General features: G+C 40.7%; 2 protein-coding genes across 2 annotated transcripts in view; both read right to left on the minus strand.

Annotated features, from left to right (window-relative positions):
- The window catches only part of CC2D2A (coiled-coil and C2 domain containing 2A), a 58896-nt gene extending 58272 nt beyond the window's left edge, over positions 1-624 (minus strand). The window contains exon 1 of the mRNA XM_032186927.1: positions 576-624. Coding sequence (XP_032042818.1) covers positions 576-624 — 49 coding nt within the window. The remainder of the gene's footprint in view (positions 1-575) is intronic.
- Positions 625-11658: 11034 nt separating this feature from the next.
- Positions 11659-26349, minus strand: part of C1QTNF7 (C1q and TNF related 7) — a 49797-nt gene continuing 35106 nt past the window's right edge. The window contains exons 2-4 of the mRNA XM_032186983.1: positions 14136-14334; positions 12991-13236; positions 11659-12512 (exon numbers count right to left, since the gene is read on the minus strand). Coding sequence (XP_032042874.1) covers positions 11881-12512; positions 12991-13228 — 870 coding nt within the window. The 5' untranslated portion in view covers positions 13229-13236; positions 14136-14334 and the 3' untranslated portion in view covers positions 11659-11880. The remainder of the gene's footprint in view (positions 12513-12990; positions 13237-14135; positions 14335-26349) is intronic.

Consider the following 26349-nt stretch of genomic DNA (forward strand, 5'->3'; position numbering starts at 1 on the left):
GTGTCTCCTGATTTCCCCATGAGACCCCCCCGAAAGGTGCTGGAGTCAGCCAAGTGCGTATCACTCCGGAGCACGAGCAGGCACAGTAAGGCTCGAAAAAAAGGAAAAGAAAGGCACAAAGATCTTGTGAGCACTGGGAACATCTCTAAATTGTTGATGTCGAGAAAAAACAAGTAGTGTTTTGAGAAAACGAGCTTACGGGCAATACAAATTTCGCTTGGATTCTGGTGAAAACCCGAGGGTGGTTATACCTGGTGTGTTTGGGGTTTATTGCCCGTTTAACCCTACAAATTCGCTCTTTTTCGCCCGGTGCAGCTGAGCCCCCGGAGCCGCGCAGCTGGGCCAGCGACCTCCTTCCCCCTAAACGTGCCGCTAGGCCTCTGCTTCCGACACCACACCCCCAGTAGCAAACCCACGCCCAGATTTCCCAAAAAAAATGATAGTTTTGGGCAAAACCAGCCCGCAATTAGCTGCCAGGACCTCGCTCACTGCACCCCCCACCCTCCTCCTCAGGTCCCGCCCCCCGCCATGACACCCGCCCCCTCAGGCAGGCCCCGCCCCTTGGGGCCACTCACTGCGCGGCGGCTGGGGGGAGGCGGCGGCGGCGGGCAGCGGTTCCGCCATGCGGGGCCGGGTCCGTTCCTCCGCCCGGGAGGGCTCCGGCAGCCGGGGAGGGTCCGGGAGGCTCCGGGCAGGGCTCTGGAGGTGGCAGGGCGGCGGCGAGGCGAGGCGGGGCCCGAATTTATCGTGGCGGGAGGGAGCGCGGATGCGCAGTGCTGCCCGCGGGGCTGTGCGCGCATGCGCGGTGCTGCTTAAGGGGGGGGCGGATTGGGAGGGGGCTGCTGTTGGGTGCGTGGCTCTGGTTCTGTGAAGGGTCCGGTGAAGGGTCCGGTGAACTGATGGCTCCTCACGATTTAAACACTGTTTCTGAAGTCGTTCTGCAGGTGGAAGAGAGGGCAACCGTGTTTTCCTAAGCTACTCGAGTCGAGCTGTTTTAGCTAGGAATTCGGAGAATGTAATCAGCTAACTCGCCTCAAAGTAAAATAGAATTAAAAAACATTTAAAGTACATACTTAACAACATACGGTATCTGTATGCAATGTATTTGCACAGAAATAATAACCATGCCCACCTGTGTTATCACAGAATCATTAAGGTTGGAAAAGCCCTCCAAGATCATCTGGTCCAGCCATCCCCAATGTCACCCACTGAACCATGTCCCCAAGCACCAGGTCCAGCCTTTCCTTGAACACCCCCAGGAACGGTGATGCCACCACCTCCCTGGGCAACCCGTCCCAATGCCTGACTGCTCTTTCTGAGAAGAAATGTCTTAACCACAGTGCCTATATGGATCTAGGGAATAACACAAGGGTACCAGACACTCCAGTTATTTATACTTTTCTGTTACACATAGGACTAATTCCCATAATTCTGTGAAAAATGACAATAACTGTTTTCTTCTCCACTAAGTGGACACTGACCTCCATGATTATCATTTGGGGCTCCACACCAAAGTTCATCTGCTCAGAGGCTGGCATCTGGCTGTCACAGGCAACGCAGGAATTACTTTTAGGCAGTTACTGTACGAAGAGAAAGGTTTTAATATGTGCACACTGATCAGGAGATACATCCATGTAACCTTTGCACCCTGAATGCTCAAACAAGATACCCCTTAACGTAGAGTCCTATTATTATTTTTTATATTGAATGAGTCAAAATATATGTATCTGTTTAATTATTCCATGTAACTGAATGATGTAGGCCAGTATACACTGCATGAAGAATACATTGCATTTTAAATACATATATAAATAATCCACCCACAGTCCATAAAGTAAGCATCAAGGTTCGGATCACAAAGACACATTCAATCCCTTTTTTCACTCTCAGTGTTGGCTTTGGTTGGCTGGAATCTACCAAATCACTTCAGCTTTGTTTCCACTATGAGGTTGCAGTATTTGATTACAAATGTTTGGGGAATTTTCAGAGTTAAATGATTCATTTCTACTATTACTTCAGGTTCCTGCCTTTCTTTACCTTTAATTGTCAGGACAATAAATGCAGCTCTATGTGTTCCCTACAAAAAGCTTGCACCAGCAGTGCTGCACCAGTGCAAAGCACTCACAACAGCATAATTTGTTCTGGATTTTAAAATTCCTGTGAAGCAATTCACAGGAATAAAACGCTTTTCCACACCTTGCTACACCTCCTTTAGCAAGAGCGCTAACTGAGGCCTGCACAAATCATCCTATTTCCCCATCAGCTCTTTGTGCTGGGTAATGGCTCCTGTGTACTTGCCTTAAAGACTGCTTCCAGCCCAGGAAGGAGTGATCTCCACATCCCTCTTTAGCTCTTTGAAGACACCTATTGCAAAAACACAACAAGCAGAGGAGGAATAACTTTGTTATCGCCTGCCTAGGATTAGTCCTTACTCTCCCCAAAGGATTTTCAGGTTGCTGAACAGCTTCCTCAGGTTGCACAGAGAAGTGAACTTGCCCTAAACAAGTGGTTTTAGACAAACGTGACTGTCTCCCAAACCACCTTTGCATTCACCTCAGCACTTGTTCCCCAATTTCCTGCACTAGCCCTAAGGATGACGTGCCCGGGAACTGCAGCATTTCCTGGCTGCATGCAAGTTTCATCAAATACCAGCTCCATGACACACACACAAAAAAACATGCTGCAGCTTCTTGCAACGTTATATTACTCAGCACATAAAACTCTTTTTCATATTAAACTTTATGTATCACATTTCAACAGTCTTTCCTAAAGGCAAACGAAAATGGAGAGTGCTGGCAACAAACCAAACAGCCCTTATGGCCACTTTCTTTAACAATTTGCTAGCATTTCTTGAAATTAAGTAGTAGGGCAGGCACTAAAACAAGGTAATAAACAACTGAGCGCTAAAGCTCTCCATGAGCTCAGAGGCTGGCTGTTTCCAAAGCACTAAAACCCCAAAACAAACACAGGGAAGTTTCTTCCAACTCCTCTTCACAAAACAAATTATGTTAAAAATACATGGGACGTCATTTTAAGGGCCTTGGATTCTTAAATTTGTCTCATCCGTGAACACATGCAGAACACAGTGACATTTAAACAGGCCTGAAGGAAAATATTTGTTTCCTACCTGGGCTTTCTGTTGCAGCAGCTTTAGGACTGCAGGCAGCAGCCTCCCCTAGCAACAGGCTGCCCAGGGAGCCTCTGCCTCTGGGTGTTAGAGACAGATTCTCCTCCTTAAGCTGCTAAAGCTGTCCTGTAAGATTTTTTATTTATTTATTTTAACAGTTTCTTTTACATAACAGGGAAAGGAAAGTCGCGAATTATCTGCAGGAAAGATAAGAAGTGATTGCACCTCCTGCAGATAGCAACTTACCCCAAGTACTGCAGTGACTCGAGAAAGGAATATCCATTGCATATTCTTGCAGGATCATGAATGGTTATTTCAGATTGAAATACAATAAAGACAGTCACTCTCCCTAACTTTCAGTACTGAGCTTTGCTAAATAATCAGATCGATTTCTGTGTACTTCCTCTGTAACTAGAGGAGAGGCACAGATGCTCCTTGGGCCATGTAAGACTCAGAGCAGTGAAGTTATATTCCTGACTCCCTCACTCTGAGGACTAAAGAGATATCCTAAACCTCTAATTTAGCCTATATGCCAACGTTCAAACAAGTAAAACGTTTTTAGATGAATTCCACTCTTAAAAAATCCCCGACATTGGTCATGTAGGGATAAATCCTTTAAGTGAGCCAGTTATTTTCCAGGCTCTGTTCTCCAGTGCATGAAAGTTCTCAGAGTATTAACCAAAGCTATATCGATGGGATGACAATGTATTATCCTTTACAGATGGTCTTTACAAATAACAGAAGCTTCAGCAAACTTCTTAGCATGTAACTTTTGAGAAAAGTAGTGGGAAACAGCACAGTAAAAAATATAGTGTCACCTCTCAGCAGCTGTAATTTTCAGAAAGGCTTTTTATTTCATTTTTTGTTTTGTTTTATGGTTTTGTTTGTTTTGTTTTTTTTTTTTTTTTTTTTTTTTTCACCAGTCCATGAATAGAATAGGCATCAGTTCCAAGTCTGGAGAAGGCAGATTGTGAAACTGCAGTAAGAACACAAACCATAACTTTATTTAAGAAGTTACCATTATACTTTAATACTTCTGTAGCAGAACAGAAGAGGCTGCATTATCAAGGCTGCATTAAGATTGTTCTAGAGACTGCTAGAAGGGAAATGCAGCCTTAACCCCTGGCTGGAGAGGCAGCAGAGGGATGACTTATCTGCTTGTTAAATGCTCACAACCAGCTTGTCTGGATAATTGGAATGGCAGAAATCTGTCAGCAATGCAGTCAGTTTGTAGAAATGTGGATTGTCTTATATACAGTTCGTAATTTTTATAGGAACGAGGCAATTTATAGTATTCCTATCAAATCTGAGGAGGTCTTTGCTGCTGCACCAAATTGCTAAAAAGTAATTTCGTATGTTAGCATTTGTATCAGTACCTTAAGTACAACCAGAATAAACAACATTGCTGGTACTAAATGGAGTTGTTACTAGACCAATTTATAATTGTTCCCGTATAAACAGCCCCTATAACATCTGAAGGTCTGTTACTGCAGCATTTTAATAGCTGGAATCACATGAAAAGAGATGGCTGAATTGTTTCCTATATCTGAACACTGTTATAAAAAGGAGATCATGGGAAGAAGTAAACAGTCACAGAAGATAAAAAGATTGGGAGTATGCATGTTTAATTAAATTAAGAGGAACTATCACGGATGGAAAGCACTGACACGACAACAGCTTTCAAGAACGGGGCAGAAGTGTTACCAGAAGCGAGTTTTCTGGAGGTGACACATAGGGTACACAGTCGCTGGTATCTGCTAAGTCTCATCGTATCTGCGACTGTGGAAATAAACGATTGGGTGGGTGAGCCTTCGTACATACTTTGGCAATGATTCAGGCTGAACATCTTGTTTTGCTAATAAGCCTGTGTCCCAGCAATCTCTCCCAGTCTCAGGAACAGTTGTGCAAACAGCTGAAATGATGGACAAATACGAGCTGCGTTATGGAAGGAGCGTTAGTATCGTACCCTAAAGGAGCAGTGGGGGGCCTCTGCTTAACAGGATGGAAAGCTGCAGGATGTGAAAACACATGTCAGGACAAGACTACACTCACAGGAGAGAGACAAAATTTAAGCCGTATATGTTTTCTGCAGCAGAAAGCAACACATTTGTCTCAGTCGGTGTTGTAAAAACAACTACAAGCCCAGTGTCTTTGAGTGCACTGGACAGCAGATAAGATGATATGAGAAACTCCCCTTCTGTAGGTGCCATGCTGTCACCGCTGGGCATCAGCTCTTATTTGGTCAAGGATGGCCTTTGGTGCAGGCAAGGTAGCTCCAAAACTCTGTATCTTACAAGATATGCACAACTTCTACAAAATAGAAGTACTTGTGTCTGTATGATTAGAATAACAATTTCAACTGCTTTATGCAGCTCTGCATTGATCTCAATTTCAGAGAGCTTAGAAAGAAGGGAGAACACACTCTGCTCAGCTTAATTATTTTAAACTGATTGCAACTACTCCAGCATGACAGAAATCACAAATAAAATCCCGTGAAATTTGTCACACATGGAGGGGAAATCAGTGTTCACTTACCAGAACATCTGCAAGAAGATGGGTAAATGTCGGTGGTGTGGAAAGGAGGAAAGCCTGCTGCTTCGACATCAGCATCAGTGATAGACACACTTTCAGATGATTAAAGAGGTTGTTTTTCAGCCCAGAGTTATAAATTCTTTCCACTGTCTTCCAAACCTAGGAATAACAGTTGATTGAAAGTACAGAATGAAAAAGCGCTGCTGGTAAATTTCCTTCATGCAATTCACTCAGTTCTAGAAATCTCATCTGCTTCTTGCTAAGAGTTCACATTTAAAGCCTCCTGAGAAACATAATTTGTTTGTGTCTTTCAAGAATTCAATATTTCTTGTGCCTTTGTTAACATGACAGAAGCAGGGCTATTATTTGACAGTAACAATTTTTTGAACATGGTGTTATGTCTTATATTGTGTTTAAGATTCTGACAGGTGCTTTAAAGTTCCAACAAATTTGTCATTTATTCGTAATTCTTAAAAATCCTTAAATATGTTGAATCTGGGGACATGTGTGAGTTATCTAGCCCACCTTCAGATACCGTAAAATCTTCTGGAGGGCAGCCAAGTTATTGCAGTGGAGGTTGTCCCAGGAGGACCTGGAGCAATACTTTAGGAAAGGTCTGACAGAAAGTCACCTGCATTATTTTATGAGTACTTCTATGTTCTTCTCATCAATCCGCACCTTCCAATTGTGAGGCATATAAATCTCCATATTAAATTACACCAATTCTTCGACTAACAGCAGAAGTCATACCTAGTTTTTGCCATCTCAAAGTTAAATGCTAACCTAAGTTAGTCACATAGTTACGGATAACGTGAAGAGACAGGTACCTCCGGATCTTCTTAAAGCAGGTGTCACATATATCGTCCAAACTGAAATTTACCCCACCTAATTTCTTTGTACTGATGGCAGAAAAGCTAACAACTAATTTAGGCTAGGCAATGAGCTTTTAGAGATTAATGTCAGGTAAGATAAATTTCACACTAATGCCTGCTGCTGCAGGAACAGTCTCCATATAGGAAAGACTTCTTTGCAGGTCTTCCAGCAAGTAGCTCCGCATTGTACCAAAATAATTACATGTGGAATTGAGGAATATATATCAAATGCCAAGTAATCCAAGGTACCTTTTTCTTTGTATGTATTTACTATTAAAATATGAATGTCATATATCTCCTTATTTTTTCTTTTGCTTTAGGTAGTAACTTTGATGAACTGATCCGATGTGTGCATCTGGACAAAACCAAGTGTCCGAGAAACCAAGAATTTCAGCAAAATGCTTTGATCTTTCTTTGTGCCAGTGTCAGGAAGAATCATGCCTCTGAAATTCAGAAATACTGACATAACCTTGGTTTGGACTGCTGACTTAAGGAGCTACATGGAAATGAATATAACCTCTAAAAGCTCTGTAAGCTGGAGTCTAAATGGTTTGCACTGAAATGAATAAATTGCTTCTTGAAAGCAGTGTATTACTCATTGAGAAAGATATACCTATTGAATGAAGCAGCAGCAGTGCAGCTCAGCAGGTGAAATATCATCAGGCTGTTGTGATACATTGCTTTCTCAACTCTATTTATCTTCTATTTACTCTCATGTATTATTTCTTGGATGGAATTCATCACCTGCAGAAATAAATATATTAAATAAGCCGCATTTCCACATAAAACTAAAGTTCCTACTGACTAAATTGCCTAGTGTATCAGTGTGGTTATCCTGAGTATGAACTACGTGCCAGTGGATAAATTAAACAGATTAGTGAAAAGTGAATGTTTCAGTAAATGTCTTAGTGAATAAATATGATCTGAACCTAGCGGGTGACCTGTGGAAGGTAAATAAAAATAAAATATTATATGAACTGCACCAACAATGGAAACAGACTCAGTAGGGAATGAAATAAGCTGCTTTTCAGATTTTTGTATCTTTGCCTATCACCAAAACACAGAAATGCTTTTAGGCAGATTTATGAAGATCTGAGGAATGTAGATAATACTTTGAATCCTGACATCCATTAGTAACTTTTTCCTTTGTATTGTGTGAGAATTGTGAAAAATTATTTAGGACTAGTTTTACTTATTGCCTCTGAAATGAATTTATAGTAATGTAAACCATATGAAAATCAGTAATGAGAAAAGCGAAGGTATTTATTCAAAGAAACGTACTCATATCAGTTTGAAGATGAAGTTTTCAACACAATTAAAATATTTAGTTAGTTATCTTTGTTAAAAGTGTTCAACAGTGGAACATGAAACTGACTTTGTCACTCTACCAGGTCTAAAGAAATTTTGAGAGATTGTGGGGGCTATTTTGTTTCAAATAACTTTATTTTTATTTCTGTATATTTACATACATACATACCAAGTAATTTTATTTATTTATTTATGTAAATATTTATATACATATTTATATATCTTATGAGTCTCATGAACACCAATCTTCTTAATGTTGTTTGAGGGCTTCCTTGTGGTATCAGGTTTGTATGAGTTCTTGCATCCTCCTTCAGAAAGCCCAAGAGCTGGTGCTGCAATAAAGACATGCTTTCTCCTGGCAATTTCTCCTGGTGATACTAATATCTCTCTGCTGACGGTAGACAAAGTGTAGCTGATTAACTTAGTCCAGATGCCTAACTTCATGTGCCACTATAGCATGTATGGAATGCCATATATACTGTATAGAAATCTGATTAATTTCAAATTTAATCCTAAAAAGATTCTGGTCTTTGTTATCCTACAACATCTTGAAACCAAACCAAAGCAACCCCCACCTTATGGTGTAAATACTGGAAAGACTTCAGCCCAAGATATTTTCACTATAAATTCAATTTTAGTCAGAGGGAATACACCTAATGAAACATCATGTCATCGAAGTTGATCTATTTTCAAGTAAAATAGCAGTAATAGCAATGATTTATTTAGGAAAAAGTCTTGAGATCCTGAATGAGGGCAGGGACATACGCTACTTGTATACATACATTGTCCATACATGTAGTAAAAAGATTCTTCTTGCCAAAACCTATAGAAATAATTCATCAGAATTATTTGTTTTTAACAGTTCCTGCCAAAATATTAAACTGTTCAAATTGCTACATAATCCAAATGGGAAAACTTAGGCAAGCTAAAATGACTTTTCTATGACTGTACAAAAATAAATCTAAAATTATTAAGTAGAGGGAGGCAATAACTCTTGGTTTACTTATTCCCATGATGTCATTTTCAACATAGGTGTGGTTAAAATATCTCTTTTATATTTCATTTATTTTTACTAAATTATTGCAGGGAAGCAGCTTGATTTAAGTTAGGATGGTAGCCAGTAACTTTTCATTACAATGCCCCATTTTTCTCTATTCAATGGTGAAAAATTAGTTTTGTCTGAAAATTTCCAGATTTATGATAAGCCACAAGTATGTTTCTCTAGAGCCTGAAGAAAATCAGTCATGCTGTTTTCTTAAGTATAGTTTATAGGAAATTTTCTAACTTGAAGATGTGAAATATTTATGAGTGTTGCCGTAATAAAAACTGATTTGTTAGTCCTAATATAAGCTCCAATATGAAGTCCAATGTTGTAAACCTATTTCTATGTTATTTTCTTAAATTAAATATGTAATGAAATACTTTTATTACTTGTGTTTGTTGCATAATGCATGTTATGGGCCCGATCCCACATCTATTGTGTGTCCTGGATGTTACGGGCCTGCTGTGATCCTCTGCTCTCTCCTGTGGAAATTCCCTGCGGGTACCAGTGAGCACTGCTGAAGGCCTTCGTTTGTGCCTTGTGCTGTCACTGCTGGCTGTGAGGAACTGGAATAAATCATTGGTATAAAATGGTGATTGGGCAGAATTTTGCACTCATTTCGTGCTTGATTTGCAGATGTATAAATGGTTGTACAGCACAATGATGAACTGAATCTTTAAGTGTTTTCTTCCCTATTTTTCATGGGAAGCAGCCCTTGTATAAAACTAATAAATTTGATGTCTAGTTAGAAAAATAATCCCCTTTAGTCTTCCACCACACCATGAAATAAAGTGAGGGTTATACAGGCGTTGCCACTTTGATTTGTGGGCAGAACTGTACACCTGTTCACTGCATAAAGCAGCAATCACGTACTCAAAGACACACGTTAATGCATGGGGAAATGAGGGATCAGATGCAGGGGATGTAGATTAATATTCCATATATAACTGTACTGCTAACATTTCTTCATTTTGCAATCTCAGCAGTATTTTTGTGAAATTTTGTTTGATTGTAACTTTCTTAACTAAATCAAGAAAACAACAACAAAAACAAACCAAACCAAAACAGGACTGAAATTTCCCCCACTTTGTTCATCAAAGAAGTGGGAGTAGGGGTTGTGTAACACAGACCACTAGCATTTGAAATTCTTTGCGTAACTGCTAGAAATAACAGATTTCTGTGTATCTGGATCTAATAAAACCAGACTGTAATTTCTTGCAAAATAAGTGCATCTCTAAACGTGAAATAAAAGGTGGCCAGTCTTGACTTGAAGGTGTTGAATATTGAAGGAGGTACCCCTAGTTAATTTTTACAGTCCTTGATTACCACCATTGGTTAAAGGTGTTCCTCATTTCCAGTGGGAATTTTACAGTTTCTAAGTAGCGGGTCTTGCCATGCCCTTATCTGATGGAACAAAGTACCAGCTACTACCAGAAATTTGCAGACTGTGATCAGCTCACCTCTTAACCTTTCCATTGACAGGAAAACCAAACTGACATCGTTAGATCTCCTGTGGAAGAACTGCATCTCCATGGGTAGAACTGCAACCATTTTTTTTTTAAAGAATTTTCCAGTATGCTTATAAAACCTTGACATAAGTAGTAAGTTTCATAAGTAATAAGTTTCATAAGTAATGCTGCTCCTTATACCTACTTGTATTTCCAGTGGTCATACATCCAAAGCACTGTAGCAACAGCCTACTCTTATGACTCACATTAACTGATTATCCATGATGTCCCATGTATCTTTTCCAAGTTCTCTGATTTCCTGAATGCAATCTTCCATCTCGGATTTGACCTACATTTATTTTATTGCATTTGGCCATATTAGAATACAAGTAAGCCTACTTTAGTGATGTGACTCAGTTTGTTCCATATAATTTACTCTCATTACTGGTTACTGTTCTATCAGGCTTTTGGCATCCATAATTTTTCTAGCAAAAAGTTTTTATTTTCTTCCACATCTTTCACAAAGACATTGGATGGCATTGAAATAATAACAAAACCACTTGAAATTACATTGAAAATACCCAACAACATACTGATTCTTTATCTGCAAGTTTTCAGTTCTCTCAGTTTTCAATTATTTTATATGCTTAGCAACTTTGTTCTGTTCTTTTAAGACTGTGATCAGGCAGTCCTCAGCTAGTACAAATCTGCAGGCACTTTTTAGGAGGTTAATTGCTTAGGACTAGAGGGAATGGCCTCAAGTTGTGCCAGGGGAGCTTTGGGTTGGAAATCAGGAGACATTTCTTCTCAGAAAGAGCAGTCAGGCATTGGGACAGGTTGCCCAGGGAAGTGGTGGAGTCACTTTCAAGGAAAGGTTGGATGTGGTGCTTAAGGACATGGTTTAGTGGGTGACATTGGTGGTAGGGGGATAGTTGGAGCAGATGATCTTGGAGGGCTTTTCCAACCATAATGATTCTGTGATTCTATGAATGTCTTTTGTTGGTGTAAATATCAGATGAGAATGTGCTTGTGACCTGTTCAGCTGAATTCTGAAGCAGACATTCCTATTTTATTCCTTTAAAAAATATATATATATTTATGTATATTTATAAAAAAAATATATATTTTTTTCTGTTTTTAATGCATTTTCTGTCTTAAAATGACCAAAGATGATATTGCTGTCAATTGTTCAATTTTATTTTAATATCATATACAAAATATCCATTCTACATTCCAACTTTATATATTTTATATAAAATCCAATGTACAGTATCTTAAATTTGTTTAAATATTATTATCAACTAACTTTTGAGAGCAGTCAGTCCTGGAGTGATGCAGTCTTTTATTAATTATTGTTCCTTTAGATATCCCTGCTGTTTGGTAAAGAATCCAGCTTAGATTCTAGAAACATCCATCTGAACTCAGATATGGTTCCTGTCAAAGCAAAAATCAACTCTCAGATTGGTCCTTCTCAGCTTTGTGTCCCACACCTGGCTAGATAAAATCCTGTGCTGGAGTGTCCAGTTTGTGTGTGATTCGATGTCATCTTATTCAGAGGTCATCTTCGTCTGATAAAGCATCAAGATAATCTGTATCGACATATAAGAGAAATCCAGAAAACAAGCTGTCTGCCCATGTCGGGTCTGAAAAGAGACCGTTTTGGTCAGCATAGAAGATCTCGAGCCATACTTCATCTTCTGGCTGAAGGTAGATGACCGTAGATCCAGAAGCCACATCATGGTTTCCTGTGTTGGCATCGAATGTCTTTATCCGGTACTTCCCATTGTGAACCAGCCCGATCGCAAGGTGCTTGTTTGCCAAGGTGATATCATAAGAAAAATAATAAATCCCTGGGATGGCACAAATAAACTTCCCCGTGGAAGGGTTGTAATGCTCACCCTCATTGAAGAGGACTTTATTGAACACAATCGGTAATCTTTCCTCGGGGTAGCTGGTGGTGATGCCAACAGAAAAGGCAGATTTCAGCACGATCTGTCCACACTTACAGACCCCCGGTACACCTGGCTCTCCTCGGTCTCCTTTATCTCCCTTAGGTCCTGGTGGTCCAGCTGGACCTACTTCACCTTTGGCACCAGCCAGTCCTCCAGGTCCTTTTTTACCAGACTGGCCTTGGTCTCCTTTCTCTCCAGCTGGTCCTAATGGCCCAGTTTTTCCTCTTAAACCTTCAAAAACATTTCAAGTTAGTTAATCATTGCACATATCATCTCAGTAAGTGATTGTGTGGGCTACTGGGTTTGTCTGGACAAGCCAAAAAAACAGGGTCAGAATTTCAAAATACTCCAAAAATACTTTCAAAATCTTCTAATAAGTTTGTGAAAGGAACGACAGGTTGGAACAGAGCAATGGACCCCACAGCCCAGGAGCCCCTTTTTTTTCTATACACATCCTTCATTTTTCCCAATTTTGTTTTAGTATCTATGCATAGGAAAGTTATGCCTTTACATTTATTTGCACATATCTCACTATATGCATATTTGACATATCTAAAATATATCTTTTCTTTCTCTCAACACATATACATGCATCACACTTAAGCCCACACAGGCACGTGCACCCACTCATCACATGCACATATAACAGTGATGGGGAAAGGGTTTATTTTGTTGTACTACGGTGGTAGTTTACACAAATATTCAATACCTGCGCTCCCTTTTTCACCTTTTTCTCCCTTCCTGCCATCTCTACCGTCTCTTCCAGGAAGACCAATGCGTCCGTGTGGCCCTGGGGATCCGTTAGCTCCGGGGGGACCCACGGGGCCTGGCAACCCGGGGATGCTACAAATGTATTTGGTGTAGTAATTCTCTCCTTTGAACTGGCTTTGAAGAGGTTGTTCGCTTGTGTAGATGGCAAAGCTTGTAACGTAAAGCAACACAAACATCCTTGGATCTGGAAAAAATGCATATGTGTAAGAGTTTGTGCACATCATGGCTCTCTGATCGCAGTCAGATGCTCTGAGTGTGCTAACAAGCATCACACAGTGATGCATTATGCGCATGTACATGCACAGGGAACAAACGGGCATTTCCAAGTCAGCAGGATCCATGTGCAAGGCAAGAGGGAAAGCCTGCCATGCTGAACATTTTTCTGCTCACAGTATATGCTACTCTATGTCTTCCAAGTAGCCTGTAGGCTGACATAGTGTAACTTGCAAACACCAGCTTTTTGGACCAAATTTTGACATTTACAAAAAAAGAATCTTGATTTTTCAATGCCAAGCCCTTTGCTGGCATGTTTTATTTTGTCTTTGTGTATTTTGACCTGTATGTTGTGTGTTTATATATTACAGAGAATATAAGTCCTGCCAGAGGGAGCTGTACCTATGCCAGGAGGATATGCCAGTGGGAGCAGCCTTTTCGAGTGAGGACAAAGCTTGCACCTTCACTTCATTTTGAAGCCCGTGAGATTATAAATGGATCTCCAGCCTGATTACCCATAGCAGAAACTCGCTAAGTCTGCAGAAGGGGCACCAGTAAGGGATTACAGCTTCAGTGCTTGGTTGTACACCCTGGTGCAGTTGGTCAGGCGGAACCAGACAGCTGCCCTGTGCAGAGCAGCTGCAAAGGGGATGCCAGCCAGGTTTTCTCTTTAAGCCTGGCTTGGGCTGTCACATGACACAAACTGAGTCACAATATCTTAAAATAAAATTCTTTGAAGTATTCCATATTGTGGTTGGATGTTTTCACAAATGACTCGGAGTAAATTGGATTTCTCTGTTGCACAGTATACACTGAGGGAATAAAGAAAAAGCTCTGTACATATAGGAATGTGCTGAGGAGTGGCAGTACCTGATACACAAAGGTGTTTGAAGTTAGTGTTGCACTAGCTGAGACTCAGTCATGGGTCAGGTGCGATTTTGTGAGTCAAGCTGTTTCTTCTAGCTCACTGTCTGGATTCTCAGAATGCATCTGTGGGGGGTTTTGTTTGGGTTGTCCATTCCTTCAGAGCTAATTTACAGCACAGAAGCAAATCAGAGTCCACTGGTTTCTGTGGGATGAAAAAGAAGATAGAGAGTGGGGGACTCAGAAAAATATCTTTGTGAAATGCCACCTACCTTTATTTTACAGTGAAGATCAGATTCATTCTCAAACTCATTGTTTAAGAAATTACAAAATGATTCAATAAAGTAATTCTTCACAGCCCCTTCTCAGTTATATGATTGGCACTGACTGATTGATTTAAACAAAACAAAACAAAACAAAAACATAAACAGATAGATTTGCTTGCAGTTCATGATATTTCCTTGGCCATGACATAATATATGGCATGGCCAAATCTATTCAGCACAGCAAAAAAACAGCATATTCACACTCACATGCACATACACACTCTTTACCAAGAATAGGAAATGTGAGGCTGCATCTTGATATTGAAGCAGAAAAAAAAGCATGAAAAGATTGTTGTTGAAGAGATAAGTGATGCTCCGAAATTATCTTCAGTGGTTTATATTCTGCTTTTCATATTAAACATCTTGTATCAAACTAGCAGAAACCAAACTATTAATTTTGCCATCATTTGATAAAGGCTCACAATACAGGCAGGCACAACAGCTTCCAAGAGTGGATTAACATATGAATGTGTAACATTACAGGAGAAGAGCAAATGATAACTCCAAGGCAGTAGTTAGCTATAAGCACAAACTTCACAGCAACGTTTGCTCTGATGTTCTACTGAGGGTACCCAAATAAAGCTCATGGATTTTCATGGGACTTAAATTGGGGACAACAAAGCTCTTTGCAGAGAAGAGTAATTTAAAGCAGTTAGACAGGAGGGAGCAGCTTGGAGGGAGCTGATGCCTTAGGCTGCCTGTGGGTTTTACACAGAGCTGATGGATAAGAAGCAGACACAACCTAAGGATCAAGGGCTGGAACAAAAATTGCCCTTTGCCAGATGAAAGTCTGAATCAACAGGCTTGATGTTCTCACATCGTGTTGTACATAAGCCAGGCAAAAATAATATCAACAGCTGCTGGGTTTGCCTAATTCCAGGGTATTCTACAAACCAGAATGAGAGCTTGCACACAGCTGCTTGTCCCTGACTGGCCAGGAGCTTCCTGATGTGAGAAGCTGTCTCCAGCTCCCAGACCTTTCCACCTGTTCTTCTCATGTGCCTACAAGAAATTAATTAGTCTGGGACACATGTCTGCTAAGGCCATGGAAATAATGTACTTTGGGAAGGGTTTTGGAAAACCCCTCCCAGATCACTTTTTCAGGAGTCACCTATATTGCAACAAAGCACTTTATCACATAGAGTTAACTGATAGGCAGAAAATGAGTCAAATATTAGACTTTGCTTCTTGTTTCTGGTTGTTCTTTTCAAAAATAGACACTTTTGTCTGTAAGCTGGAATAGGAAACAATGTCATTTATATGTGCCAAATACTTTTTGTTCAAAGAAAAACAACTTTTTGAGGAGTTCATTCTTTTATCCAAATCACAAAGCCAGAATAAGCAGATGGTATTCTTGTTAACAGCAATAACAATCATCTTCGCTAGAGTCAGCACCAAAGATAATAATGATATGATTCTAACACAGGATTAGAACAATGTTCCTCCAGGTTTAGAAAGTAGCATTTCAATAGGTACCAAATCCAGTAGGCAGAGTAAGAGTGCACGCCGAAGCTTTCACTGGAAGACTATAGACATGCTCATCACTTTTAACATACAGCAATTTCTGGAACAGCTTTATTAAATGAAGGTGGCATGATCACAGCCCTTGTCCATGAACCTAAAAGATCATCTAATTTTTTTCAATATCAGAAAAATATTTTCAAAGTTATTCTGGACCTAATATGCTACAAATCTGTTGACATGACAGATCTACATTGGAAAGTTGCTCCATTCATTGCATTCCTATCAAAGCTACATACTGGGTAACAGGGTCGTTAGCATCAAGCCTCTAGAAAATCTCGCTGCATTTTCAACACACTCAGACTGTACTCATTAACATTTTTTTAAGCTTAAGAATTAAGGGGTATGTAGCAAATTCCCAGTTTTGAGACTTCCTGGTATATGACCTAATTGTCCTCCCTTGTCCAGCTATGCACATCTTAATTTTAAAATTTACTAATTGGCATTGTTATGAAACAATCACAAAAGATTTCCCATCAATCTTTTATAAATAAAAGCTGGGTCAAAAGCCAGTAATTGTTAGTCACAAGCTATCCTGGCTGTATTCCTGCAAGCTCTGAGTTCACTTCCAGCACATATGCACAAACATCTGAGAAGGAGGGGAAAATGTATTTAACTTCCTTGTGAAAAAAAGATGTAGATGAGAAGTATTAATACTCCTGGTCGCTTTCTATCTGCAGCATTGGTGATGGCAATGGCATTGGCAATGGCTTAGCAGTGCAGAACATAGTAGTGTGTACATATTGTGCCTCTCGAATAGCAAAGGCCCATACTGCTTCACATCACTGCACCTTGCATCCCCACTGGGGGATGTCCAGGCCTTCTCCAGCTCTCCATCCACAGGAGATCTGTGGTAGAAATGAGGCCGAGAAGGAGGTAATAAGTCAGGATGTGAAGGAAAGAGAGATACTCTTGACAATTAGCTTGGATAGACAAGCAACTGTGCTTGTCTTCTTCTGGTCCACATTTCCCCCCAAGCCAGTTGCGTCTTCATGTTCAGACTACCCTATAACTGCCCTATATAGCTTCAGAAACCGTGTCATGGAGTCTAGGATGCCAAGCACTGCTTTTTTTTTGCATGGAATGATTTTTATGTTATCTAAAACAAAAGTCTTCCCTGTTTGTTTGTTTGTTTGTTTGTTTTTTTGTCTAGCCATTTTATGTTGGCCATTCACCTCCAGTTGAGCACAGGCTTAGGGATTTGCCAGTTTTGTTTTGTGTGACAGAGACTGTGCTGGACTTCCAGAGCTCCACGAGTGCCTTGCAAAACAAGAATCAAGCCCACAGGTGGCCATTGCCACGCTCGATGGGTTAGTTTCACAATCCAGCAATCCTCACGTAGTTTCACATTGTCTTTATTTCCCTTAAGGGGGATAGAGTGACCTGAAACTTTCTGAGCACTCTGAACTTTTGATTCCCAGTCCTAGAATGACTGATCATGCCCAAAGGGATCAGCTAGTGGAAAAGAACATTAGCTAAATATTTCTGAGAAAACAATCCATAAAGGCCTTATTAGCAGTGCTGACATTTAATGGTCTCATTTGCTTCAGTGTGCACTCAGTCATGTTTGAACAGCCTCCTTCATAACCACGTTGAGTGCAGTCAGATTCTTCAACCATGTCTTCACAAAAAAATAGAGAGCTTATAATCAAGACCAGAAGTTCAATGTGTTTGATTTTTAAAATATCAGAGCAGTGAGAGTCATTTCATTTCTCAGTCTCTGACTTGAAACATACTGTCCCTTTCCGGTTCCAGCATTTCTTATTATTTACAAGGTTGTTTTTGCTAAAAATGCCCTAGAATCTGATCAAGGCATGTATCAGTGAGATAGCCTGCCTCAGCTGGGGGGAATTTTCACATGAGGGCTGGCAAGCGAAGCAATTTTGCCACTAACTGCACCAGAACACAGAATGAGATAAATGAAACCTGACAGAATTTGTCTTGACAGGTAGCTGAGAAGTTAGGCCATTTGCTTACAGTTTGCAGTGTGGGGACAATAAGTTTGCTTGCAATTTCTTTCTTACTGAAAAATGATCAGTATTTCACTCTGGAAGACTCAGGATCCTTACACCTAGGCTACAGACCTTTTCAAAAGGTTCCTTTATTTCCCTAAAAAAAGTGAGAGAGAGAGAGAGAGAGAGAGGAGCCATAAATCACAGTAGGCTGGCTTCAGGGATCACTTGCAGTTTGCAGGTTTAATTATGAATCTGATCTGGAGTCAAGATGTGGATGTTTGTAGGCATCTGAAGATGTGGATGGAAGCCTAGAGCACTGTCCATTTCCTGGGGAGGTCCCTTCAGTTCAGGCAGGCTTCCTTGTACTGATTCCTCCCCAGTTTTGTCAGAGTTGATGACAATTTCCATCTCCTATCTTAGATCATTCAGATTTCCAACCTTGTGATGACAAAAGTGAAATGGAGAACAGACTGGGCAACCATTTTGAATGGCATGGAAGTGCTAAAATAGCCAAAAAAAGAAAATGTCAGACTGCTGGGCACATAAGGACAAACAATGACAAAATTCATAGATTATTGCCACACATCATAGGGGACTTACTTCCACTGCCTTGTGCTCACTTTCCTTCACACCTGGCTTTTGTGAATGAAAAGTGCATAAAAAGTGCCCAGGGGTGAATGACAGCTGGCAAAGTGAGCTCAGGACACAGAGAGCAAGCCCAAGTTAGGGCACTTCACTGGATTTCTGGCTAAATGGTTGCTAGACCCTGGGCACAGCTTAATTCTCACCCACTCAGGTAAATGTCATTTGTTACACACAGGCACCTCTGAAGTCTACTTCTCCTTCACCCAGTTGCTCCCTCGGTGACAGCATATTGTACCAAAGAGCAGTGTTCACCATCTCATCCAGAGAAGGAAGCTTCCAGACCCCAAAACGGACACTCCTCCCCCAGCACATCATTGCCTTCTGGAAGCCCATCAGATGATATCACCCAGGCACGGAGCCTTTCCGGGAACCCTGCGGAAAAGCAGGCACCCAGCCAGGGACATCTCTACATCAAACCCAGCAAAGATTGAAGGAGCAATTTAATTGCTTGGTCAGGGCTAATCCAGCTGATTTGCCCTAAATTGGTCAGGGGAAGGCTCACACAAACTTGTCTGCTGGTGGAACAGTGGAAACCATGGTCTGGGGCAGAGAGCAGCCGAAAGTGGTGATCTCCTCCCCCTGTTGTGCTCTATATGGAAGAGGTCACCTGTACAGGGTTTGACAGGAATGATTTATTTTTTTCACACTGCAAACACTTACAGTTATGGTAGCAATATTTAAGTGTACAGAGGGTCCCTCTGTGCTGCTGTTATAACACAGCAAGGCATTCACTTTTCCAAGAGGAGAACTGGAAACTTTGCCAACATGGGCAAATCCCCAACTAATGCTGGCATGGCAGAAATGGCTTGCTAAACACTATTTGTTGTGGTCCTTTGATTTCATGTGATATTGTAAATGGTCTCTAACACACTGGTAAGTGCAAAGGTATTACAAAGTCACCTTTCCCTTCTCTGTAGAATTAAATTGTGACACCTTAATTTTCTAACTCAAAAATTTGGATAAGTATGCATGTCTGACAAGACAATTGAAGACTGATTACTTTTTATTTATATGACACTTAGAAGATGGAAGACATTGCAAAGTTCCTACAGTCTCAAAATTTTATTCCTGAGAGTGTATGTGTAGCCACACAAAAGCAGGAATTTCTGGAGTGCTCCATGCTGGGATCCAAGGCGGGTGCTGCCAAGCTGTGCTCCCATGAATGCAGAATGGTGCATACCAGCAGGGCTCAGACAATACAAGCCCTGAAAAAATCTCATTACAGCTCCCAGGCTTCTGCTTGAGAACCTTCACAAGGTAACTACACCATCATGTGTTTGAAAACAGATGTAGCAAACCTGTATTCTGGAATTAGATGTTCCTGAGTAAGAAGTAACTTCGAGGTGCTGAGACCTTTGGGCTCATTTATGAAAGTTCCCCGAAGTTCCAGTTTATAAAAAGCCTATGTCAGACCCAGGCTGCACAGGCTCACAGAGCTGAGTGCCTGAGCAACGTGTAGCCTCTGAATGCTGCTAGATTTCTTGCAGGACTAAGTCTGCAGGGCACTACATCATCCACTGCCCAGACTTAACCGCACTGTCTCCATCTTCTGACCTTTGGTGCACCATTGTCATAGCGTCATAGAATCAGAACATCCCAAGTTGGAAGGGACCAAAAGGATCAACGAGTCCAACTCCTGGCTCTGCACAGGACCACCCAAAAGTCAGACCAGACGTCTGAGAGTGTTGTCCAAATGCTTCTTGAACTCAATGCTCAGGAACACCAAAGGGAGAGTCTCAACATGAAACTTACTTAAGCATGACTTTATGGAGAGGTGGTGGCTGTGAAGCTGAACCTCCCAAAGATGCTTGTCTCAGGAGGCCATGTCTCATCTACAGAAATGATAGATGCATTTAAAAGCTTAAGCCTTGCTCTAAACCAGTGGGGCTAGAACTTCTGAAAGACTGAGGAATTTTGAAAATGGCACCAGTGCTTTGTAACCTTAGGTGCTTTTCAAAACACCACCCTGCAACCTGAGTGAAATCTCCTGACATAGGATCATGTTAACAGGTGTCCAAGCCTCTGAGACTGCCAGGCTGCCACATTCTGTGCACCCTGAAGGTCTGACATGGGACTTGTCAATGTGTGAGATAAAATCCTGGCCTGGAGATCAGCATAGTTTCCTGACGATTAGTGGCTGTGTGCAGAAAAATCCTGGTCTCGTGGAGTGAGCCTACCTCAAAGCTATTACTTCAACAGCATTACTCCTATATTTACACTGGAAAAGAAAAAGGGGAACTTGGCCTGTTTCAGTCGCATTTGTGATTGTTATGGTTAATGTCAGATCCCGGAGATAGGAGCCAGGAAGATATAAAAATAGAATGAAATTTATGTAATGTCTGCTTTTGGGTAATAGCATGTTTTTTAATTACACTTCTTCCTGATTAAATCAAATCTTTAAATAACAAGTTGATTTTCAGTGAGATTAACATCTTTGTCTGTGAGACTGAAGGACACGCATGTTAGAAAGATATCTCTAAACAGTTTTGAGCCATAAAATAAATTAAATGTCAACCCTATATGGCGTAGTGCATTCTATTGAAACAAAGGCTTGTGTTTCTGTACAAGAGCAGAGAGGATGATGCATCGTGCTTCCCATCACGCTTCACAGAAACACCAGCTCCAGCCAAGCCCACCCTCTGGCACCCACACAGCGCCTGCATTTCTAGTTTATGGGCCCGATTTTCAACAACCTCACATCCAGTGTAGGTGTGTGTATCAGGGGAGGGCTGGCTGCTCCCCTGGGAACACTGGGGGCTGCCCACAACCCCAGCAGGGAGCAGGCTGTCAGGAATCGCTGTGGGGTTGTGTGAGGCCTAACTGGGACATCAGCCCATGGGTAGTGGTCAGCTGGGCTGAACTGGGTCCTGGGCCATGGCAGGGTGGGGGACAATCCATCCCATTACTGCCCTCCTGGCTCTGGAAGCAAATTGGAAAAAAAATAAAGCGTTATGATCCTGATCTGGCAGCCTGAGCCCACTCTACACAGAGGGAAATTATAATTTTCAGCAGAAGGCACGTAGAGATCTGTTTAATTCCGTATGGATCCGTGCCCCTCTCCCTGCTGCGGCATTCACCGTGCTGCATGGCCGACTGCTGCCCTTCAAGGTTTGCTCTTTCTTTCATCAGCCTCCTGAGGAGAACCATTTTTGTGGGCTGTTTGGATTTCCAGGCCCTCAGTCTGAATTATTATTATTATTTCTGAATGTACAAACTGCTATGTAATGTGAAGATGTAAGTGTCAAGCTTGTTGATTTGAAGACATGTTTGGATTGTTCCTACAGCACATTGAAAATTTTCAAATCCATTAGAAGAGCTTTTTGCTTACTGTATTTCTAACACTGAAACTAATATTTTTCCCTCTGTATTTCTGACTTGGACATTTCAGGCAGGCAGTTTTAAATCTCCAAGAAAAAAATATTATGAAGAAAAAATTTGTATTATTTCATTTATGTGTTTTATAATTTACACAGATCTTGAAAGGGACAAACTAATGCTGTTGTATAGAGCATGAGTCTATCAATCTGTTTTGCCAACTATTATAATCTAATATAGATCCTAATTAAAAGATGTTCTAACAACCCTTTAGAAATATTTTTACAAGCAGAAGATACTGAAAAGGAGAAAAAAGGGGAGAAGAGGAGAGGAGAGCAGAGCAGAGCAGAGCAGAGCAGAGCAGAGGAATGATGAATGCACTTAAAAAAATGAAATTTTACTGTGAGATGACAACTTCAATTTGGTACACATAATCATTTGTCAGCCTGATTCTGTACACACTGAAATCAAATGGAAGTCTTACTGAAGGTGTTGGATCAGATTCACAGAGAGGAAGAAAGAAAACACACCACAGATTTTTCTTTCAGGAGATCTAATTTCTATTTCTTGATCAGCTGAATGTCTATTCTGTGGCAATTATTTAGGTTTATGTGCTTTTTTTTTTCTTCATCGGTAAAACAACAGCATCGATAATAACAGAGATAATATTGCTCTGGTGATGTAAAAGCAGGTTATTTCAAAAGCACTTTTCAGATTCTTCCTTTCCTAAGTAATTGGGAACTGACATTTCATATTTCAGATTAGTTCTCTCATGGGAGATTAAAATGGATAAAATCCGCATAATTCTTGCGGTTTCTTCAGTGCTGTGGGATGAGGTCTAGTGTCTGAGAGTTGGTCAATTTTTACTTCATAACAGAGCATCAGCCGTACCCCTGCTTGTCACTAAGAACAAAATTCAGCCTCACGGAGCTAGGCATAGCTGCATCAAAACTGAGTGTCTTGTCTGGCCTCAAAAGTGTGTTCTCACTTAAGTTCTTACAGTAATAGTTTTACTGTTTTTTGACATTCATCCTATCTGAGAGGTGTTTGTTTCCCTAGGTTCTCCCTGGGGATATCATGAAGATGGTGCAGCTGTCAGCCACCTTGACACTCGTTGGAAGGAAAGGCTGACCTTGGGCTGCTGAGCAGGGGGTTTTACCTCAGCTGTGTTCTTCATGTGAATGATGCCTGTGTGACCTCAACAGGTTCTATGTGGGACATAAGTGGGCATTCCTGGGTGGCCAGAGGTTCTCAGTGTTTGGCAACCAATTTCATTTCATTTTCACTTGAACTTGCCCTGATCTCAGCCTGCCAACAAAAGTCCCACCTAGCCCTGAGTCACAGGGTGTTAGAGCCATCCTAGGAAGACCCTGTTCCATCCTGTCTTCTCCACATTGATCAAGTTGCCACCATGTGGCAGCCAGCATGGATGGAGACTTCTTACTCAAATGAAGAATATTGAATATATTCTTCACATTGAATCTCCATATATTGAATGTAGATTTAGTGGACCAAAGTCTGTGTGGTACACTGTGCTCTGAGTGTACCAGCTGGATTGGCTGAAGACTGTGAGAAAAATCTCAAATAATTTTCTTCAGACAGGATCTTCTGTGAAGCTGTTATGACAGCTGTGTGCCATAAGCATTTTTGCATTTTAAATAGCAACATTGATTTAAATGTATTATTTATCTCATAAGGAATTCTTTTTACTCTAAAACAAACAGTATGCCAAAGTCACTTCTAGTGAACTGTCACCCAGAACAATCTTTACAATTCCATTATAAAAAGAAAGAAAGAGTCATCAAGGCTTAGAGCATATTCACTTCAAGTTTCCATGGGGGTAAAGAGTTCTGCAGTTTCCACTTAGATGACAACCTGTAAAGATCCAAAATGTATTTACTTGCAAGTAAAGCTGAAAATAGAAAAAGCATGGCCAAGATTTCTGTTGCCTTGATTAAAATGACCATTTCTTTCAGCAGTAAAAATTATTATGGAATGAAATTAAGATACACAGCTGAAAAAAATCTTAATTTTATTTATTTATTTCTAACTTAAGTTCTTTCAGATGAATTCAGGAAGTTATTATCCCTCAGCCAGGACATAATTTGATCTTAATCAAGTGTGTGTATGCATGCACGTGTGTGCCCATGCACACATAGACTCATATACCTTTACACAGCCAAAGATGTTCTGATTCTCACTTAGCTTTTCTTCAAGGCCCTGGAGCATGGTGGATGCATTTTGTGTCAGGTCTATTATTAAAGTTTTTTTTGCTGTTTGACTTTGACTGATAGAGTTAATTTTCTTTAATACAGATCTATTCTCTGATGGCCTGAATTAACGATCTCCTTAGATTTGTTTCCAGCTGATAAACAGCAGTAAGCTGGCATGTAATAAGCTGTTTTGTTATTTTTATCGTTGTGATAGGTATCTTCACTGGGCATTGCAGAGAGTCCTATTTTGATATTTGCAATTTTGTTTTTTGCTTAAAATACACATTATGCCTTGAACAGGATAATTGCAGCTGAAAAGCCTCCTATGTTCAAACATTGTGTCTTTCCTGCTTAAAATTCCCACTTTCTTTCTGTGAGATGCTCTGATGTGTTATGAGGCTTCTGGCTTTCCTCATTCTCTGGGAAAGTTTAAATTCATGTACGTGTACATATGCACACACACATTGAAAAATTAAAAAAAAATGTTTTATAAACTTATCAGCTTGTGGGGGAAAATGTGGAAAAACTATTTGGAGACAATTTTATCGATGCTGCTTCTGTCTTATAGATTTATTTTTTTATTCTCCTTACTATATTAATACATGAAAGTAGGTTACTGTAGAAGTTCATAAGCTACTGCTCTTCCTTCTCCATAAAATTAATTGGTGTCCCAGTTTGTTCTCTTGGGGCAATTAAGAAGTCATCCATAACAGTCATTTCATTATGTCTCTCTTTTTTTTTTGGCTTAATATTACATCTGAATGACTCTGCTAACTATGATCACAAGGCTGTTTAGCCCAGTCCTCTGCCCTCTGGCAGCATCCTGTAGCAGGCTCTTGTGCTTCTTCCCGAGGAGATGGGCAGCATATGGTCATACTTGCCCACGGGCTGTCTTCCTGTTTCTGGTATGTAGCAAAGGTCTTGTGAACTGGAGATATTTTCTGAATCTTTGTTTTCTGTCAGCCTTGCTGGACTCTTTTCCATAACCTTGGAACTGGTTTAAACTCTGGCTTTCCACATCAGTAAATTCGTTGGATTAATTATGGACAGAACATATTTGTCTCCTTTCAACCTTTTTGACTGTAGATGTTTTTAACGGATATTCTCGTTTGATTCCCCGTATTTCTTGCATTACAACAGACAGTGATTAATCTGCTCTTTAGTATGTTATCTCAGAGAATCAGTAACTTTGGACTCCTTATAGTTGCCACAAATGTTTGTGCTGAATATTTTAAATGTACAATTCGAAATTCTATTGGTTATGTGGTCAGCTGAATTGTAAGAGTCATCTGCTCTTTTTCTCTGGTGTATTAGCACTAGTAAGCAAGATTTTGAAAGACATACAAGTTCAGCAGGTCTAACATCTTCACTGCTTTCATGTTACGTTCTTGGATCTGCATAGACTCATTGTCTCTAACAAAGATGCAGAAGTGCAGCTGCAAAAGTGCAGCTGCCTGATACTGTGGTATCTGGTCTTGGCCAACAATGTGCAACATGGGACAGAATCTCCCTGCTGCAGTGATCGTCATTCTGCAGTACTTAAAAGCCAAGAAAAGTAGTAAAAAAAAACAAATATAATATTTTCCAGGAGACATCAGTGGTTCTTATAGGAAAAACACTTTGAATACATCAAAGCTTCATAAACTCTCATGGGTTTGCTACAGGCAGCTGAAAGAACAGTTCTCCAGATACCCTGTAAAATATTGCTTGTGCTGACACACTTCTAACACAATAATTGTGGTTTCTTAATACAGATGTGTCTTGTTATTATTCAAAGTGAAGTATGTTTATTTATCTGTTTTAACCACACAACGTCAAATTTTGCCAACCCGTGCTTTGCTGTTTTGCCAACCCTTTACTTTTGCTAGAAGTATCCAGCTGGACGTAGTGTTGTCACGGATGACCACATGTCCTCACAGACGGCATTGGTGAGGTTATGGGGTGATTTTGGTCACCATCCCCTGTCAGGGGAGCTCCTTTCAGGAGCCGGAATCTGTCCTGTTCCCAGCAGGCATATGGTAGAAAGACCCTTTTCTCCTTTGTCTCCAGGCTATTGGATGTGGATTCCCCTAGCTTTTCTCTTTAATAGCCAGACACTGAGGATGAAGGTGAGAAGGAAGGAGAGATGGAGCAGCACGAAAAGCCCCGCAGCTGTGAGCAGCTGTATGTCCCTCCAGATTGCCACTACGTCCTCATGGGATAGAGAGGAAGGGGCACAGGTCTGGAGAGCAGCAGAGAGCTGTCC

This window comes from Aythya fuligula, chromosome 4 (genome assembly GCF_009819795.1).
Source record: "Aythya fuligula isolate bAytFul2 chromosome 4, bAytFul2.pri, whole genome shotgun sequence".
NCBI lineage: Eukaryota > Metazoa > Chordata > Aves > Anseriformes > Anatidae > Aythya > Aythya fuligula.